Raw genomic sequence first — 20648 nt, forward strand, 5'->3', positions numbered from 1 at the left:
GAGGATGCAGGAGAAATAAAGCAGAGGGAGAGAGTCCTCGCCTGCTTCTCTGTACCTTTTCTAAACAAACCGACAAGAGGTGGAGGGTAAGTGAACGAGAGAAAAGAAGTGGAAGAGAGGAGATATGGGTATTTTAGATAAAAAGATTGATTTGGAGAAGAAAAGAGGGAAAGAACAAAGGGGAGGTGGACAGAGAGGAAGGAGGGAGAGAGAGAAATGGGGGGCTGAAGGAAAGAGGGCGAGCCAAGGCTTTTAAGAGGCTCTTGGTAACTAAGCTAATGGGTTCTTTTATTCCTTGTTTCTGTCGTCCATTCACACGCTCTCTTTACACACTCTGTCGCTTCGCACTAGCTTCTGTCCTCAATGGAGGACGAGGGGGTTCAGAGAAAGAGGGCAAAGGAAAGTAAACATCCTTGTATATCACAAGTGTATTTCTCTGTTCAATTACTCTTGGTTGCACAACAGTTACTGTATCAATTCTCCAATATGACAATAAACTAAAAAGAAAGACAGGACAGAGGGAGACATACTTGCCATTAGGGGTGTGCCATATCGTATCGTTCACGATAATATCGATTTTTTTTTTTTATGGTTAAAAAAAAATGCATATCATGATATTGGCAACATTCCTACTTCTTGATGAAGTGGTTAAAGTTGTTTTGCAGCTTTCAAAATAAGAGCACAGTGTGTTAAGAGAATCCGCCACAGTATTTACAAGATAATATATGTCAAAATAAGATGCCTTAAATGAAACATATAAGAACCTTTATTCTCCTTTACAATATTTCATTAAAATATGCCCCCGGAACCCCTCAATGGTTATTTTTATTATTTGCTTATACTCAAGAGTCGAGAGTAATTTTTTTGTATTTGGCAACTGTTGAGATTTGCACTTCACACTACATTTTAGATTTTTATTTATTTATACATTTTCTATATCTTTTTAGGTATCTCCTAATATCTTCAAGAATATCGTTATCGCAAAAAAATGCCTGCAATATCATGATATTCTTTTAGGGCCACATCGCCCACCCCTACTTGCCATGTAATTATAACTCAATGTTATAATTACATGTCTCTCTCCTCCTCATACCTCTCATCTATCAGTCTGTCCATCTTGTAGGGCAGCGAATAATTATCATTGTCTATATTTTATTATGATGAATCAATAGTGCCTTTCACACAACCCTGAACTCGTCTAGACATCACCAGAGGAGCTGTAGGTTAGAACGCATGTCCGAATCAATTGAACCGGACATTAAATGAACTTTACCCTGCCAGCTTTCTAGTAAAAAGTCCATGTAATGTCTGATTTAACCCGTGTCTGAATATAGTAGGTCATTGTCCGGAGAATTCACAGCCAGCGCGTGGGCGTGTTGGTGACGTTTCTATCATGTGACTGGAGTGAAACCAAAATAGAGCTGCACCATTTGGGAAAAACATATATTTGGAATCATTTTGACTGATATTGTGATAGCAATATGGTTCATTATAGGGATGGGCAGTTGGAAGTAACCTGCCAACTGGATTATCTATAATGTTAACGATCAATTAATCGATTAATCGCTGCATGCATACATGGGCAAAATTAAATATATACATACAGTACTATGAAAAAGCCTGTTTTGATAATGGACGCCTGTCGAACGTAAAACTAAATCAAATGAGGTGATACTGTAAAGATAATGTCAAGGAGTTCAATGTTTTATGTTTTAGCCCCCGAGGAGCCATGAGGTTAGTTTTCGCAGTAATCTTGCATATTTAAGTGTGTTTTATGTTTAACCCATTGACGCCTAAAACGCCTGTAAAACCTCTGGGCGATTTTAAAATAAGCCCCTAAAACCTGAAGTTTTTCTGGAAATTCAACAGAAGTGTCAACGCTTCTACTAAATAATAGATTTTTCAGCGTCTGTAGCAGATAGAAATGAAATTCAAAAAGTATTTGAGAGCTTATACAAATACTACAAAACGATGTATCCGCTTTCCAGGCTTCAATGGGTTAAATAAGTTCCCTAGTTCATTTTATTGAAGGGAATGATCATTTTTAATTTTTTCTAATTTTCATTGAAAAATATATTGAAAATGATCATGGAATGATTTTTTGGGAAGATCTCTACTAAACAACACATTTTTTCTTAAGTCTGTAGTTCAATCAGATCTGTAGATCAATTTGTAGGCTGTGACATCTTGCAGCACAACACTCTTTAATTCAGAAGGTATGAATATTGCAATATCCTTGCATCCTGCAATTTTGATATTCCAGCAGTCCATATTACCATTGCATTTCCATTAAGTGTGCAGCATCAAACCAATAGAACAAAAACATTGCAGGGTGAAGAGGGGGTCATTATACACAGTTGCCAATGAAATGTTTAACCAGAAAGAAAGCGATATTAGGGAACTACCTGTCAGTAAGGGCCAATACTGGGAATAGTTGGAACAAAATTCTAAATTCAAGGAATAGTTAGAGATTTTTATGACCAAGTTACGAACCAGCTACGTAAAAAAAACCATTGATATTACTGCAGTTTACTTCTTGCATCATGTCTCGTTTTCTGCACACTCTACCCAGGCAGCTACCACACTGAGCCTAAATTAAACTGGGTATTTCCAGCAAGTGAGAAAATCATCTGCAACTGTTCTCATATTGAATGCATTGCTTAAGTCTTATTTTCTAAACACATAATTGCTTAACATCTGACAGTTCTAGCTTGTAAAATATATGGATTTGCAGAAAGGGTCAAGCAGATTTGCACCTTTAAAACAACTTCTCATAAGAATACAAGTGTGTCTGAATGTTTCTACCTTTATAAGTATGCTGCACACAACAGAGTAGGTACCAAACATCGCAGGAAACACTTCTCTCCACAGGAAAGGGAAGTTACTTAACACAAAAACTCTCATCAAAAAGTTTTCTATGGTTTCACACATTTTAAGTCAGGAACGCAGTGAAACCACCTACGCTGCACTGTTGTGGTCGTGTCTGCAGAATGTGTGAAGCACATTACCCACATTTTAACAGCTGACGGACATCTGTTATTAGATTATGTTCACTTGCGCTTTTTATCGAAAGTTCAATTCGTGTTCAACTTTTCGGGCGGTTGACTTGTGGTATTTTCATGCCCATGTTTGGTCAGTCCAGGTCATCTAGCAGAACAAAAAATCTCTCACACATCGCTCCCGTTTGTTCCAGACTATATTTCTACCATTCTGTTCCTATAACTTTCGGACTTCCTATCAGTCAGGGGAGTAAAACAGCATGACTGAGCTGGCCAGTTTCCTGTGAACGCTCCACTTCCACAGCCACACACACACACACACAGGGCGTTGCCCCCAAAAGCCCAGTGCCGACTTCACAGACCCCCTTCAGGGTGCGACTGAGTCATGTGTGCTCACAGACACATTTCTTCACAATGACTTGACTCGGCCTAAAATGGCTTGAGGATGCCAGGGCAGTTACTGGGCACAGAGAGAGACGCACACAGATGGAGAGACAATCGGAAAAGAAGATCAGAAAAAGAAAGAGTAAAAAGAGATTTAAATCATGCCAACGGAGATAGAGAGATCCGGAGAGGTAATGTGTGGGTAGAGAGAGGTAAAACGAGAGAGATGTAGCTGTTAGTGGGTCTAACCTACTTTCTGTCTCCTGGCTGAATAAGTCAGCATCGCTGTACTTCCCTGGCACACTGAATAATTTACACACACAAACACACACAGAGAGAAACGCATTCTCTTTTTTGAACTCAGCAGTAAGCACTGATTGGCAGAAACTGTGCCCTTCCTGCAGAAGGGATGGCAAAAAAGATTTGTGTGTGTGTGTGTGTGTGTGTGGCCAGGAAGTGTGGGTGTCGAGCACTAGTGGCAGAGAGGCTGTACTGACGGTCACCTTCTATGCAGACACACACACACGAGCTAAAATAGGTCACCCCTTACAATGCTCTCAGAAAAATCAATCTCCCGCGCTGCGAGCATGCAGGGAAAAGATGCACTGCTTCAGCACAGAGACTAAAAGGGTCTCTACGAGTCTGTAGCTCCGCTTCTCTCCCTCTGTCAATTCAATAAGCCTGATTGGCGTTCTCGCTGCTTTTTTTTTACTCCCCTTGTGGCATTAGTGTCCCAAATCTAAAAAAGAAAAAAAAAGCTGCAATGTGCTAAGTCATATTAAGCTATACAGAAAAATGTGACTGCACCAAATGTTGAGCGCATTATATATTAATCAAGTGACTGAAAAAGAGTGTAGTTGTGAAAGGACGGGGCTATGATATAAACAGCAGCATGAAGTGAATAGTTTAACAGCTTGGGCTCATACATTTTTACGCTTTTTTTCTGATATATGTAGGTGGAACACACAGCCAGTTGGCTTAACACCCCCCCAAAACAGGAAACTAATATGTAAAAAAAAAAAAGGACTTCAGAAATGTTCACCTTCTACATGGGGTCCTGGGGCAGGGTTGTTCATTTGTTTTAAACCTACCTACCTACCTAACTGTTGGTATAAATAGGAAACACAGGATTTTGAAAAATGAGAATCATGAGTCTAACTTTTCTGTGAAGAGGCAAAAAGTTGAAGCAAGACATGTTTGCTATACTTGACATTGCATGCTGTGTGATGTGACTATTGTGCATCCACACATTGCAATATGGATGCTTAAATATATATCGATATATCATGTATCATATCATATAACGATATATCATGCAGTCCTTGTTTTAACACTAGTTTTTGTCTGATCTGCATGATTCATTTGCATTTTTAAGTTAATTTGCTTTGCCGGACATTGCACCTTGTGCTATGTGACTAGTGCGCATGCATACTTGCATACAATGCATCATGTAGTCCTTGTTTTAACACTGATAGAAAGATTTTGATACCTTTAGACAGAGTCAAGCTCACCATTTCCCCCCTTTCTTATCTTTATGTTAAACTAAGCTACTGACTGTAGTTTCATATAAATGTAGTATCATTCTTGTGATCTGCCTCTTGGCCACAAAGCGAATTAAAATATTTCACAGAATGCCGACTTATTCCTTGAAATGTTTTTATGTTTTATTCCAAGAAGAAAAAAAATCACATTTTTTGGAGAACAGGTCACCATGTCAGGTGTCAATTGTTAGTCTAGCAGGTAATCAGAGCTGAATAATCAAGCTCAATCACTGCGGAAATAACACAAAACCCCACCCTGACCTTTAGCATGAGTCAGGGGGTCCAGGACTGTGTGTGTATGCGTGTGCATGCATGTGCGTGAGACCTCCTCATTAGCTGAAGATCTTGACAACGATAACGTCCGATAACTAGCATCAGTTGCCAAGCCGTACGCACACACACACACACGGACATGTACACACGCATGCATTGTGCAGTGATTTCCACTTTATGGCTACTAGCCAATATAGGTCAGTGGAGCACTGATAGCATGAGCAGGCACGAACACACACACAGACACACACTTGGGGTTGTAGCAGCCTGTCATTCACTGACACAAAGCAGAATGTGTTTTCCTTCAATTAGCCATCAGGCTTCCCTCTTTCTGTGTCTGTCACTCTTTTATGTTCAGTTCTTAAACCATCTGACCATATCGCCACATGTCTATTCTGTTACGCAAGTCACACCGGCGGCAGATCAACATGAGAATATGACGACACGAAAAGCAGAACATAATGGCTAAAACAGGAATCCCCAAAAGAAACTAAAAAGGTGTAATGCATTCTCCTAGCACCACATGATAATTCTACTCCTCAAAGAATTGTCACTAGCACTTATTGATGAACTAATAGCTCTTATTGCAGTATACCTTGATTGTTTGCTTTTACTCTTCCTGTAAGTCGCTTTGGATAAAAGCGTCTGCGAAATGACTAAATGTAAATGCAATCACCAAAAAAAACACCAGAAGTAAAATTAAAATAGAAAAATTGTTTATACAGTGAGTGTATGCATCAGCCTCTAACCTGTGTCTACACTGCAAAAAAAGAAAAGTTGGGTGAACTCAAAATTTCAAGGCAACAAACTTCGATAAAATTTTAAGTTGGACAATTAAAATAAATATTTTAAGTTTTGTTTTTGAGTTTGCTCAACTCTGAATTTCTCTGGCACGATTGTAACGCCGCTAGGAAATGTCAGCTAATGTTGCGACCACAATTTTGAGTTAGCATTGATACGCTAATGGCTACTCTTGTAGCTGTAACAAGCAGCGCCGCTAGCATCAGTTAGCCGCTAGCATCAGTTAGCCGCTAGCTTTCGCTAATGACCAAATTTCACAACAAAGAAATAAGAGTTAGTAGAACTATTGTCCCTTGTTGTGAACCCCAACTTAAAGATATAAGTAACAACAACTCACCAACTTGTTTTTGAGCAGACAACTGGCTTCCTTTGTTGTGCTAACTTACATTAATACCCTAAATGTCAGTAATTTATATTTCCAAGTTTTACCAACTTAAATCACTGTTTTAGGCCAAAAAATACAAGTTGGCTTTTTTGCAGTGTATGTGTTTGTGATTGCTAAGGCGACTTGCGTGTATGTGGTTGGCCATATGGTCACATTGACTGGAGGAAGCACCTGGCCTGAACCGAAAGAGCCCACTTCAACAAGATATTTAAAATCAGCATCACTTCTGGGTGCCCACTTCCTCTGGGACCTCAAATCTCAGCTTGGCATGTACAGTACACACTCATACAGTATGAGCTATGTTAGAAATAATGAGTCAGTGTGTGACAACATCGGTAGACAAAACAAAGTGGATGGAGAAAATGAAAGCAGGAGGAAGTATGTACTGGGGAAAGACATGGTAGGACAGCCAGGGAGATGATAATTGATGATTGTGTTAAACTGGCAAGAGATCGTCTCGTATCTTTTTGTGACTTGAGAAATACAGTCTTACTGTGTACTTCCTCCACCTGTTTTATGTATATTTTCATAAAACAACCCTGGGGATACACCAGAGGTTGGGCTGTGCAATGACATGAGACATCACTATTCTAAATTTAGATATGAATATTTTGAACAATTTTAAATCTAAAAATAGTGATAAATGATTTTAATTTTGGAGATTTTTTAAGGAAAACCTGCCTACTGGGAAGACTGTAATGTTTACTGTATTTATACATGCCAAACAGCAACAATTACCATGATTTTTACAAACACACAATGATCCCTTATTTTGTTTTGCAGATTTTCTGGATTTGTCTGATAATGTTTGAGATTCATTTGGATAGAAAAAAAACAAGTTTCAAAGCTGAGAAAGCAAACCTGTAAAAAAAAGTCATGAATAGATATAAAACAATTACAGGGCAGACAAACAGGGGGAGAAACTTGGAGATTGTAAGGATTCAAAAAAGCTGTGAGAGAATGAAAGAAGATATAAAACACATTTACAGTATACTGAGTCGTATTTACTTACATAACCCTTTATCAGGCAAAGAACTATATTTGGTAACTTCAGGTAATATTTCGAGAAAAAAGTTGCAAATTTACTAGATTAAAGTGGCAAATCTGCACGAAAAAAGTTGCGGATTTACAAGAAAAAAGTGGGGAAAAAGCAGCTTTTTTTCCCCCAGATTCACCACTTTAAATCTCATAAATCTTCACATTTTTTTCTCATAGATTTGCCACTTTAATCTCGTAAACTTTTTTCTCAAAATATTATTTTCGTATGTTTTTTTTTTCACATTCTGGCTGTATGTAATATCCTCCAATATTCTCTAGGGTTGAAATTTGGAATTTGCAAGTATTTCAATGAGTGCCCTATAAAGGGTTAAAGTGGTGAATCTGGGAGAAAAAAGTTGCTTTTTTCCCCACTTTTTTCTCGTAAATCTGCGACTTTTTTCGCGCAGATTTGCCACTTTAAATCTCTTAAATCTGTGACTTTTTTTCTTGTTGATTTGCCACTTTAATCTAGTAAATTTGCAACTTTTTTTCTCGAAATATTACCTGAAGTTACCAAATATAGTTATTTGCCTGATAAAGGAATAACTAACATTTAGGGTTTGAGAATTGTCCTTTAGTTTTAGTAAGACAGTGAACCCCCAGTAGTGCTTTTCTGCAGCTGACCACCATGTGACTGTCTCTCTGAAGTTCAGAATGATACAATTTTCACAGCATGACCTCCCCTCCTTCCTCACTATCATTTGTGCCTCTGAAATGAGCTTCAAACCAGAAACAACCTCGAAAAACTCACAGAATATATTCAAAAATATGTATATCATCTACTGGGAAATGACTACTGAAAGCTAGGAGAAAGGCACATTCCTATAGTCCAAACACACAAGCTGAGAAGTCTGATATGTTTAAATTTCAGTTAAAACTGTTGACTTCACTGTCACAAACATTTACCGGTATTTGCCTGGTGGTGATTTCCCGCTCTGGAGCTGGGCCTGCAGCAGGAAGCAGATGTGGACAAACTGCATATAATCCCAATCATCTGGGACAGGAGCTCATTGTGTGTTTGTGTGTATGTAATAATCACTTCCCTGCTCTGAAATTCACAGCCTGTACTGGGGGTCGAACTATACTCTAAGCCTGTAACATGCCTCTGAAGTGTGTTTTTAAAGCATTTATTTCTGTGTTTCTTTACTGATATTATACTAGTTTAATACACTGCTGAAGCAGTATCCTGTCTACTTCAAGGACACACAGATGCTGCTGACATGTCTGAGTGTGTGAGATAATGTGTGTGAGTTGCCATGGCAAAGATGACTCCTCCGTGTAGCCATTTCCTTCCACCTAAGTCACACATTACGCACAGAAGGTAATACTGCAGAATAAGTGTGTGTGGTCTCCTTATCTTGATCAATAAAGTTTGTCAGCCTTGTTCGAGGGGCAGCTAGCTTTAATCATGTAAAGTCTCTCTCACACACACACACACACACACAAACTCCAGAGCGGAAATATTGTGTTGCGTCTCTTCTGAGAAATACCCGGCTCAGGGGCAAAAGGCTGGTTTCTGGGTTAAGCCGTGGGAGGGGGCGGGTGAGAAAGGAGTAGGCTTGTGACACCAGAGGAAATTGGGAAGTCTTGTTACAGTAACATGAGGCTGGCTTACAGTGGCTGCCACACACACTAACAAAAACAGCAGCCGACCCCTGCAGTGTAGCCCCCTTTACCCACCCACACAAACAAGCTAATAAAAGCACACACAGCTTCTTATTTTTTAACCAGTGATGAAAGACGATAGAGAAGATGTGAGATTTTCCACGCTATAAACCAGGGATGGGCAACTTAAATGCTGGAGGGGGCCACAATTTTTCGTGGAGACTACCACAGGGCCACATATAGGACCGGGCACTTCACCAGATATGATGAAACTGCAATTTTAAATATGTTAACAGTGCAGTAACTTAACAAATTCCATGCTCAAATGCATGTATAACAGTATAAATAGGAATACAAAATGTTTGAAGCAAATAAAAAATAACCACTTACTGTGATTTCTTTCTTTTTTTTTTCAGTGCAAGTACAGCAGGCCAAGATTAATTGCAAGAAGTAATTTTTTGCATTTTTACACTGCACTTTTAAGATTTCATGCTCAAATGCATGTAGTTGTACTGTGGACCACTTCAAGTTGCCCATCCCTGCTATAAACCCAAATAAAAACACTGCTATGCAACTATAAATGAGTGGATCGATTTAGTTCACCGTATATACACAATGGGGGGAAAAAACACATTTAAATTATGAGGTCGAACTGATGTCTTTGAAGAAAATTGGTCAAATTGCCTTACCCATGTGTCTACCATCCAGCAATAAACCGGCAATTTCTTTCAATTCAAAATAGTTTTCTCTTCCTCTAGATGGAGAATAATAATAGGTTCATTTGACCTTGTAGGTAAACCAATAAATACATATGTAGGTATACAAGAATGTGTATATAAATATGATGCGTATGAAAAGGTGAGTATGCATTTGTGTATATATGTGTGCATATGTGTTTATTGTTGTTTAGTTTAATGTTTAAACCTAAAAAAGTCATTCAGAAGACAAAAAAGGTTGATTTGTAAACCTTGTTTTTTTATTATTTAGTCCTAGTCCTGATTCCTTAATTAATACATTAATTTAGTCAACCTTATCATGACTTTGTTGGTGATGTTTTAGATGAATAAAAGTGAGCATTTTAATCCCATTTTAGTCAAATAAAATAACTATTTTAGTCTAGCTTTAGTCAATGAAAACGGTTATTAGTCATTTTATTGAACATTTCGGTTAATCTAGTTGGGCCAAAACCGGAAATGTATTGTAGAGCAACCTATTTCACATAAGATATATATCATCATTATTTAGTCTTCTTGACTGCTCATTATTGATATGTGGTCAGTCACACCCACCCCGCCTTTATGAGAGCCCAACATAAAAAATATATATGCTTAAATCAACTACCTAGGCCTAACACACAAACCACAAACGTTATGCATTATAGGCACAGTTGTCTGAGACAGAGTGACAGAGAGGGGAAGAGAAGGTGGAAGGAGAGACTTTGGTAAAGTTTTTATCTCATCTTGACAGCTGCGTGGTCTCATCTTGGTCATGGTAAAAAAAAGGTTGTTGACTAACACTATTCCTAATAGTCTAATTTAACGCTCCTTTTTATAGATAAATATACTGAGACCTAAAGCCTCAGACTTCAGTAAACTTAATCTGAAACAACAACCGAACAATCTCTGCATGAAACACACTTTACTCTTGAAAACACACACTATGTGCTTTCTGTTAGACACAAATGGGATCCCTGCACTTCTGACCAGTGAAATATTTGTGCGTGGGCTTGTGTAATACACATAAAGGCTTCCAGATCGTGTGCTGCAGATACAGATGTGTGTGCAGCCACTTAAAATGCACAAACACACACACACAACCCAGAAAGGACAAGGGGAAGCCCCCTGGTGACAGTGGAAATAGCTACTACACACAAACCCACACACACACAAACATGTTAGGCATTGTCGCATCTCAATTTCTTGCCTCCCTACTGAGTGTTTTATGTCTGCCCGACAGGACACATGTTTAGAGAAGCGTGTGTGTTGGCACTTTTTTTGCTTTCTTTGATGTGCTGCTTGGGAGTAATCTGCTTGCAAAGGTGGGGCAGGAACACACACACACACACACAGGCTGATCTCATAGGTATAAACCCTGTCTAGACTACAATGTCGAGCCTAGAGTTCCTAAAAGCAGGTACGTGTGTTTATCCCAGGTAACACATGACTCAGTTAACGGATCACACGGATCAGATAGTTACCACCGTGAAGTTTTTTTCCCGTCTTTACGTCATGCTCCTTTTACATCTTCCAACTTGAAACACTTTATAGCTACATTTTCTGAATCTGTGAAATTATTTTTACACCTCTATAAAGACACAAAAACTGTCTCCTCCTGTCTCATACGTGGCCTGAAATATTAAGGCATCTGTTCATATGCAGACATATGCTCATATGCCCCAACGAGACACATAGACAAATGCCAAAAAAGCAATGCGTTTAAATAAATGTGTGTTTTTTTTCAGCAAGTTAGATTTTGCATGAGTAAAATTTAGGTGATTCTACTATCACGCACCCAGGCTTTAGAGCAGGGGTGTCAAAGTCTGGCCCGCGAGGCAATACCAAATTATTATATTATTATTGTAAATTAATGACATTGATGTGTTTTTTATTTGAAATTTGATTTAGCATGTCTGCACTATTTAGTTATATATTGTATGTTTATAAGCATTGCTGGTTCCATATTTAATGTTAAAGCAAAACATGTTTGGTATATATTAAAAGGTTTTTTTGTTCAATGTTGGCCCGCGATTTTATTCATGTTTATAAATTTTGGCCCATTGTGTATTTGAGTTTGACACCCCTGGTTTAGAGAAACACTCCCACTGGGGATAACCCTGCAAAAATGCATGGATATAACATTGTGAGGCAACAAAAATGTTTCTTTCAGGCTGTGTGGTGGCCTATAGCTACAGAGGGTTTCCCATAACAGAGGTCACAAGCTCAATCCCTGCAGCTTGTATGTCTATCAGCAGCTGTGTGTTCAATCAACCTGGCCTTGAGCTGAGTTCTATCCTCCTAACACCTCACTCAATGCACGGTGAGTCCGGCTGTCACCTCCTGAAGACGTGCTTTTTGTGTAAAAATACACAACTCTTAGTCAAATCAAGAAAGCGAGGATACAATGCATACATGTGTGTGTATGTGTGCTTGTACGTATACATAGGCCTATATAATTTCGTGCAAATCTACCTGGTGTGAATGGGTGTGTGTATGAAGGTTTGGGTTCTGCTCTGCATTCTTTATGTTTGTTATCATTTACTTTTGTTTGTTTGAATTTTATTGTAAAACTTGAAAACTAATAAAAATATTGTAAAAAAAAAAAAAAAAAAGAAAGCGAGGATGCATAAAAGAAGACTCTCTCCAGAATGAAAGTCTGTGTTGAATGCAGACACAGGAAGTGACACATCAGAAGCTGAGGAGCAAAATACAGTCTCCTCTCCACGACAGCAGGCTGTTAGCGCTCTGCCCATAGATCGATGAAGCTTGTTCCACAAAGCCAAATTTGTGAGTCAGCAATATAACTTTGTGCGGGTCTGGTCATAACAAAATGTAACACCTCGTTCTATTCATTTGAAAGGAAGTGTCGGCAGCAGATGTTTCGATCGTGGCAGCGGCGGGAACCCACGTTGAGCTTTCACTCCTGGTTCAACTTTGATGGGAAAATTCACTCTGTCAAGGGGGCGGACACACCGAAAGGTCCAAAATGAAGAAAGCTAATTTCATTTCAGATGCTTCTACTCTAGCAAAATGAAAATGGCAATGCCAAAGCCTTGCAGGATGGTTTGTGGTCAGTCACAATACAGGACTCCATAGAAGTCCATGTGTGCTCTTAAATGTGCTTTTTGCTAGTGAACAGGGATGCACAATATGGATTTTTTTGCAACCAATAAATTCCTATATCCATGAGATAATCGATAACCTGTAGTTTATGCAAACCTGACAACAGTTCTGACTTTTCAAATGTTGTACGTTTGATGTATAAATTAATTTACTTTTTCTAGTAAAGTTCATCAAAAAATGTTACAAACAAACTCTGGGTTTTATAGAGCATTTTAGATAATAATTCTAATTAAATGTTTCGACACAATATGACAGATCAGATATGTTGATGTATTAAATATGCAATACAAAATAAAGGCTGTTATAGACACAATCGCCTATAACTGCTTAGTCTGCAGACAAACACAATGACAAAATATAATAGATATAATAGACTGCTATAACTCATAAAGAAATTAAAAAAGGAGTGGAGGCAAAGTCAATGAAAACATTTTGGCTTGATATTATCGGCCACATGTAATGTAATTTCATCACGCTAATACATGATACAAACGTCCCATTATCAGTCAATAATTTATCGTGATATATATGGTAAATGGTAAATGGACCTGCACTTATATAGCGCTTTTCTAGTCGCTTTGCGACCACTCAAAGCGCTTTACACTACAGACTGCGCTCATTCACCCTTTCACACACACATTCATACTGGTGGCAGAGGTTACCCTAAACAGTTCCACCTGCCACCTTTGGGAATTCATTCACACACCGATGAACACAGCATCGGGAGCAATTTGGGGTTCAGTATCTTGCTCAAGGATACTTCGACATGTAGGCTGCGATGGTCAGGGATCGAACCACCAACCCTTCGGTTGGGGGCCAACCAACTCTCCCAACTGAGCCACAGCCGCCCCATATATATTATTTATTAGTGATATATATCATGCATGTGTACTTGTAAGTCATTATTTAGGCAATACATATAGGTAAACATCTACATCAGATTAAAACTCTTAAACCTTTTGTTGAAGTTTTAGTATTCACATTGTGCGTTTATAAAGTTTTGTTTTTTACCTACTGAATCATCATTATCAATCATTACATCTGGCACTATAATGAGTAAATTTTCTCCAAATGTTTATTCTTCTTCTAAATCCTCTCTGGAAGTGTCTATAATGTTGCCTCTGTAACTGGCCATTTGTTAAAAAAGACTGGCTCTCTTACATAAGCGCACTAATAGCTGGTTTGGAAAGTCGTGGGTTGACAGAGCCGGTTGATAACCACCCTTGTGAAACAAGTAAGATTGCCATTGTTTGGTTTTGTGGAACGGGTGACTGCACAGATGCCTGGATTTTGCTGAACCTGCGTCACGAGACAGACTCCGGGACTCAACAGTACATATTTCGCCTTTTATCTCATTTGTATCCCTTTGAATGAAGCCATCATCAACAGACCAGATTGGTTAGAATGATCATACAGTCAGTGTGCCTCTTCCTGATGATATGCTGTATACTGTCACTGCTGAAGTTTAAATCTTTTGAACAGTCACTGGAGTTCTTGCTGCAATTTGACTTTACAAATACACTACTGGTCAAAAGTTTTAGAACACACCAACTTCTCCAGAATTTAATTGAAAATGATGCAGTTTAATGTCTCAGTCTACTCTGAAATGAATGCACATTTGCAACATTTAAAATTCTTTATTGAGCATGATAGTGTTTTGAAAATAAAAAAAAGATTCAAAATCACATTTTATGTTGAACTAAAGGACTAAAAAAAGAAGAATTCAAAAATGGACAAAATAGCCCAAGACTCCATAGAGTTAAGTTGTTAACCCATTTCTTGTTCCCTGAAAAAAGGCCTACTTGCATAATTCTGAAATGTACTTTATGAAATGTATCTTTCAGTTTTGGTTAACCTTACCTTTTTTTTATTTACTTCTGGCAGTTCACCACTTACCTTCGTACCCTTTCAAGCTGTTCATTTGACTTGAACTGCTTGAATTTCAATAAAAAATTGAAAAATTGGGGTGTTCTAAAACTTTTGACCGGTAGTGTAAATAACTGTGTTAATGCAATATTAAGCTCATTTGGAAGATGCATTATGTTGCGATTCTTGCATATGGGAGCAAACCATAGAGGCTTTGCCAACATGGATTATAGAGTATACACAATAAGCTTTACCATGTGGGTAAAACATATTACGACTGTATTGATTTACTAGAAAACTTGCCAAATCGTGATATAGAAATCTTTGAGATATGAAATGTCCTTCATTGGAATACAAGATGTTAGTCATATTGCCCACAAACACAGAAGAAATTACAGACACATACTGGCTACAAAACTGTAAATTTGTGAGAGTATACAGCAGCATATACTCTTGCTCTTCCATTACTATAGCAGCAGGATTATGATAAAAAATGCATCCAATTTACACCTTTAACTCCAGACTAGGGACTGCCTCTTTGCACTTCATGGGGGGTCCTGATGTACTCACACCACATGCACCATCAGTATGTGCCGTGTAATTAGATCAGTCCTTGATGTGTCTCCATGTGAATGTCACATGACAAATTTCCTAAACACCCTTTACGTATTCTGACAGCCTAAATGGGTCGCAAAAAATTAAAGAAAGAACAAGACACATCTCACATATGGATGCCACGCTTAAAACAAAAATCAAGGGTTCTTGTTCAATCAAACAGCTGCAAAAAGAGTAGCAAACAAAGCATATAATCTCTGACTTGTTGCCCTTCCAGGGCATTGCAATTACGCCTATAAAACACATTCTATATATAAACAACAATAGGCAGTTAAAGTGGGTGTTATGTCAGGGTGCTCTGGTGACTCAGTGTGCAGAGGAGCACACCCCATGCGCTTGTGGTATTGGGAGTTTGACTCCAGCAATTGAAAGCTTCACGGAAGGCTCGAAATTGGTACGACAGTCCGGCAGAAACCAGCTAAAAGACTTGCTTACATGTCGGCTGGTGACGGGTCTTAATTGTGCTCGGTACAAAGGCTTACAGCCCACCTGTGCTCCATCAGAGCAAGTTTTCTTGTCTACAAGCTGGTTTGTCTACTGAATAATTTAGATGAAACTAGCAGATGTTGCCAGCCGAAGGCAAATTTAGCTTGAAGCCCTGTTGCATGAATGCCATAAAGCTGACATTCAGCGTGTTTGTATGCACAAAAACAGCTTAATTACTGTGAATAATCTGATTTTAAAAATAGTTAAAACTGAAGCAATTACACGGCCTAAAAATGTGACGTTTACATGAGCTGTTTTATAGTCATGTTATTGTCTGGTGGGATGTGAGATAGCCAAAAGGCTAATAGAAAATATGTTTAACTGCAGAAAGAAATTATTGTGTTTCATGCCAATAAAGCTCATGAAGGAAACTGAAAGGAAACTGAACAGATATCACATGAAGGATGATGGCACAACAAGCACACAATAGTGTCCTGCAAGTTTAAAAGGGGGTTTCTGATTGAAAGGCTACCATTTTCTGCTGCAACGGGAGCTGTAGGGATGTTTTGTTGGGAAAATTGATAAAGAAGATGTCCTTTTTTATCTTAACAACAAGCTAAAAATCACCTCTCCCAGTTCCTCTAAACAGCTGAGGACTGTGGTTGTAGTAGGCAGTTTGACAAGGCGTGGATGTGTGTAATGTTATGAATGAGAGGTATGGTGGTGCTAAAAAAAGAACCTATATTTACCAGATCAACTCTACATGGCAAATTTAAGATTAAAAGGAACCAGCAGCCAATAAATGACTATCATTTAAAAAAAAAAGTTGTGATCATTATTCCAACTAAATGGTTATAACATAGAAGTGCAAGAAAAAAGCATTGCTCTCTCCTCCTCTATAAAGCACTTCCTCAATGCCTCTCACACACCCCAACGCCCCTCGTAGTCTGGTTTTAGCGCAACCTCCCTGTTTTTTAAACACGTGCTCCAAAGACTGGACAGACCAAGTCATCAGCAGACAGTTGGATATATAAGAGTTTTCTCCATTTCAGAATGTGCTATGTACCTAATTTCAGCGAGAGAAGTCTGACAAATTGTGTACTTTTTATCCAAAGTGTGCAGGAGTCGATAAAGCTCCAGTTTTTTAAAGCCAGGACAAAATGTTATGAAATGGGCCAAGAAAGAATGTTGCAAGCTCCAGCAAGCAGCTTGCATGAAGTAGGGAAGTAAGGAGAATGAAGTGTGTGTGTGTGTGTGTGTGTGTGTGTGTGTGTGTGCTTGCAACTGTAGGCAAAAGAAAAAAAAGTTAACTATTCTGACGCTGATTAGCCTCTTTACCAAACAATCAAACTGCTGTACAAGAAAACCAACAAACTTCCCTAAAACATTATGTGAAGCCTAAAGGAAATACAAACCTACAATCTGCTGCTACAACTAGTTCAACTCTGCTTCATCTGGATCCTTTAAAGGCTTTACTAACTGTTACATTCATTAAAACTCACAAATGAAATGTGCATGTATCCTCCAGTTAGCACATCATTTCCTAGCGTATCCCAATCAAAGCCATTAAACTAAAATGACCACATTATGATGCAAATGGTATTGCAGACATGCCATTCTGCTTGTGGCTATTTCAGCAATTTCACAAGCCTGGGACAAGCCCTATTTTGAGTCCAGAGTTGCGACACAACACCATCCAGTGATGCAGTGAGGGTAAACCTATGCGGGTCAGCGTTCATCATATTGCAAAGAAAATATGTCATTAAAATATATTACTTTAACAATAAATGTCTCTTATCCACTTCAAAGGTCACTTGAAATGATTGTACTCACAAAATGTATCCACCCTTTAAAACAATATGATATATACATTCAATAGTTTCAAAAGTACCAAAGCTAAAAAAAAAAAAAAGATTTTCTACCCAAGGCTGCACAGATGAATAAACAAAAAAGAATATCAACTGTGTGTTTTCACACTAGCAGTGTGTACATTTACAAACATTTCAAATATGATCCTTTTTAGTGTGCCAAAGACTTTTTTTTCCTTTTGCCATGATATCAAAAAAGGTATTTAGTATCATTTTTTAAACAAGCATGGTATCAAATTTTTAAAAATATGCTATCATGACAACCTTACTAACAAAATTTGCTTTGTACTGTGGCTAAAAAAATAACAGGATACATGTTGTAGCCCAACACTATGGAGGGACATCAAGACAGACAAGTTTTTTTTTCCTAATACAACACCCCTGAACTCTATCCCATCCTAATTAAGGCTATAATGTTTAATTTTAAACTTATTGTCAAAACTGTTTCATGTGCATTTTAAGCTGTTACATTTCAGCATGATTGAATGTAATTGCATTATGTTGTGTCTCTAATATGCTGTGCAACCTCTATACATCAATGAGGTTGGTGAGCTTGAAAGCTGGGAAACTGTAGCAAATAAAGGCATTGCTTTAACCGCTCTTAGGTGGATTTGTCATCCACTACAACATTTTGGCCAAGACTTCTACTAAATAAGCAACTGCAGTCTTTCTATAAATATTTAATACAGATTTCTAGCAACAGACCATAACAAAACTATGTAGAGGAATACTACAGGTACATAATGAGAGCTTACATACAATTGAGCCCAGTTCTGTGGGCATATTCTAGTGCATATTCATTGCTTATTGAATATCAGAGAGGACAATGAATCATTGCACTGTATCCTAACAATCAGGCATGGCTATCAATACAGTAAGCCACAATAACACTGCACTTTAGCCCAGCCTTTACCTAGAAGCTAAGCAATCCCAACAATGGTATGTAAAAAATTAGCCCAGGGGCTAAAAAAGTGACGTGAATTTGTATTGTTTTGCTGTTGTCTCTTTATTCTAAAGAGGCAGGAGCTGGTGGTGTTTCTGTGGTTTGGGAGACAATGCTAGGCCGCCATGTAAAGCCTGGAAATGGGAGGAAAAGGAAGAGGGCAGTGTGGCCGCCCCTGCCTCACCTCCTGGGGGATACCAGGAGACGGGGAGGGGGGTGGGATATGGAGGGTATGTAAAGGTGGACAATATAAAGGGAGAAAGGCTTGGTTGAGATAGATGGGAGGTAAAAGGAGGCTAGGTAAGCTCATGATCATTTTGACCCACCATAAAGTCGCTGCCGAAGTTGTCCTCTCCCCTCTCCTCGTCCCCCTCGCTCATGGCCTTCACCCCCTGGATAAACTTTCTCAGGATGCCGGCTTGGTCCATCCTTCAGTCCTCTTGTAACGTACCCCGTTGCCTTTTCCTTTAAAAAAAACAACCTCCCAAAGTAGCAAGGGAGGGAAAAAATCCAAAATAAAACAAAAAAGAGACACAAGGGCAAGGGAAGAGGGGGGAATAAATAAAAATAAATAAGCTTCACGGATCCTCCCAGAGAGTCATCGTCGGTTCATAACACAACACCTTCTTTTTTTTTTTTTTTATTATCGCCCCATGTTGTTTCTCCCTTTCCTTCTTTCTTCTGGGCTGTTTTCACAACGGTAACGATTAGTCCCAAAGAAAAGCAGCGGCAGCCGGGCTTTCACGTCTACTAACAAGTTAACAACCCAGGCGTCACATGAACTGTAAACACTGGGCTCTGTAAGAAAAGGAAAAGAAAGAAAAAAGACAAAAAAAGCCCTGGTCTGGTCAGTCTATCTACCCCTCCCTGTCTACCTCGGTTGCCACATTCACACACTGCTGCTCGTTATTCGCTACTGGGGAACATCCGGACTGGGCAAAGCCGAGGGAGAACACGGCCCTCCCCTTCCAGGATATAGCGGCCTGTGATTGGACAGCGGTTACCAGAAACTAGAATCCTATTGGCTGGAGTGGATGCAGCTTTACCAAGGAGGCGGATATGATTGGATAGAATGTGTGTCTGTTGGTTTGACGTCATTCGTCATAAATATGCTCTGGTCATAGTTGGTATCATAAAGACCAGGCCCTTTCTCAACTACATTATGGGAAGATATTTGTAACTTGATTTCTTTTTCGATTGAACCTGATTTGTCCATGTGCTTTGAACATATACTGTTTGGTTTCACTGACTTTCCTTTTGCAAAAAAAAACAATACTATATCATCAATCTCATGATACAGTCAGCCAAATGGCATATCCATAAATTTCCTTACGTTAATCAAAAACCTCTCTTTCTTGTCTTTGAAAATGAAACCAAACAATAAATGAATTCTATTAAGTAATCTACCAGCATGAAAGCTATAAAAACTTGTCTTGTATTGCACCATGTTGCTTTTAAAAAAAAATCATAAAGACCAAATAACTGTAATAAAATCAAATCAAATAAACCAATAGAACAAATATATGATTGAAGTAGAATACTGTCATGGATATTGATAATTTCTAAAGGTATCTATCATTTAATAAAATATATTCTATTGTCACATTTGTATTGTTTCTATGGATTTTTATTGCTTTAATGTATTTATTTTTTAGGGAGGACTGCATATATTGTTTACACTTTCAGAGGTTGGTCATTGTTATCTGAGTCACATGTAAGTCTCAAGTCTTTGCACTCAAGTCCCAAGTCCTCAATTTTAGTCTTAAACAAGTTATAATGTGCACTTTTTAAATAACATTTTCATCTTTGGACTAGGCTGAAGTTATTGAGTCATTTTAAGTCAGGTCGAGTCAAACTTTTTGACTTGAGTTAACACATCTGTGTACATAATATACATATGTTTCCCTATATGTGCAATCCTATAGTAGCTTTCCGTGTGGAGTTTTATCCGATTGTTTTAAACCTGCCGTCTTGTGATTTTATCTGTTGTTGAGAAAGGGATGGATTTTCTCGTAAACCTCTGATCCACAATGATGCCTGACAAACTTCATACGCTTATGTCTAC

General features: G+C 38.4%; 1 protein-coding gene across 2 annotated transcripts in view; it reads right to left on the reverse strand.

Moving 5' to 3' along the window:
- ptpn12 (protein tyrosine phosphatase non-receptor type 12) overlaps positions 1-19590 on the reverse strand; it is a 65913-nt gene extending 46323 nt beyond the window's left edge. Inside the window, exon 1 of one of the 2 annotated variants that reach the window (XM_059325645.1) lies at positions 18910-19590. In XM_059325645.1, the coding sequence (XP_059181628.1) occupies positions 18910-19011 (102 nt within the window). In that variant the 5' untranslated portion in view covers positions 19012-19590. The remainder of the gene's footprint in view (positions 1-18909) is intronic. The other variant, XM_059325644.1, reaches the window with a different exon arrangement.
- Between the last annotated feature and the right edge of the window lie 1058 nt (positions 19591-20648).

Source organism: Centropristis striata, chromosome 22 (genome assembly GCF_030273125.1).
Source record: "Centropristis striata isolate RG_2023a ecotype Rhode Island chromosome 22, C.striata_1.0, whole genome shotgun sequence".
In the NCBI taxonomy this organism is placed as follows: domain Eukaryota; kingdom Metazoa; phylum Chordata; class Actinopteri; order Perciformes; family Serranidae; genus Centropristis; species Centropristis striata.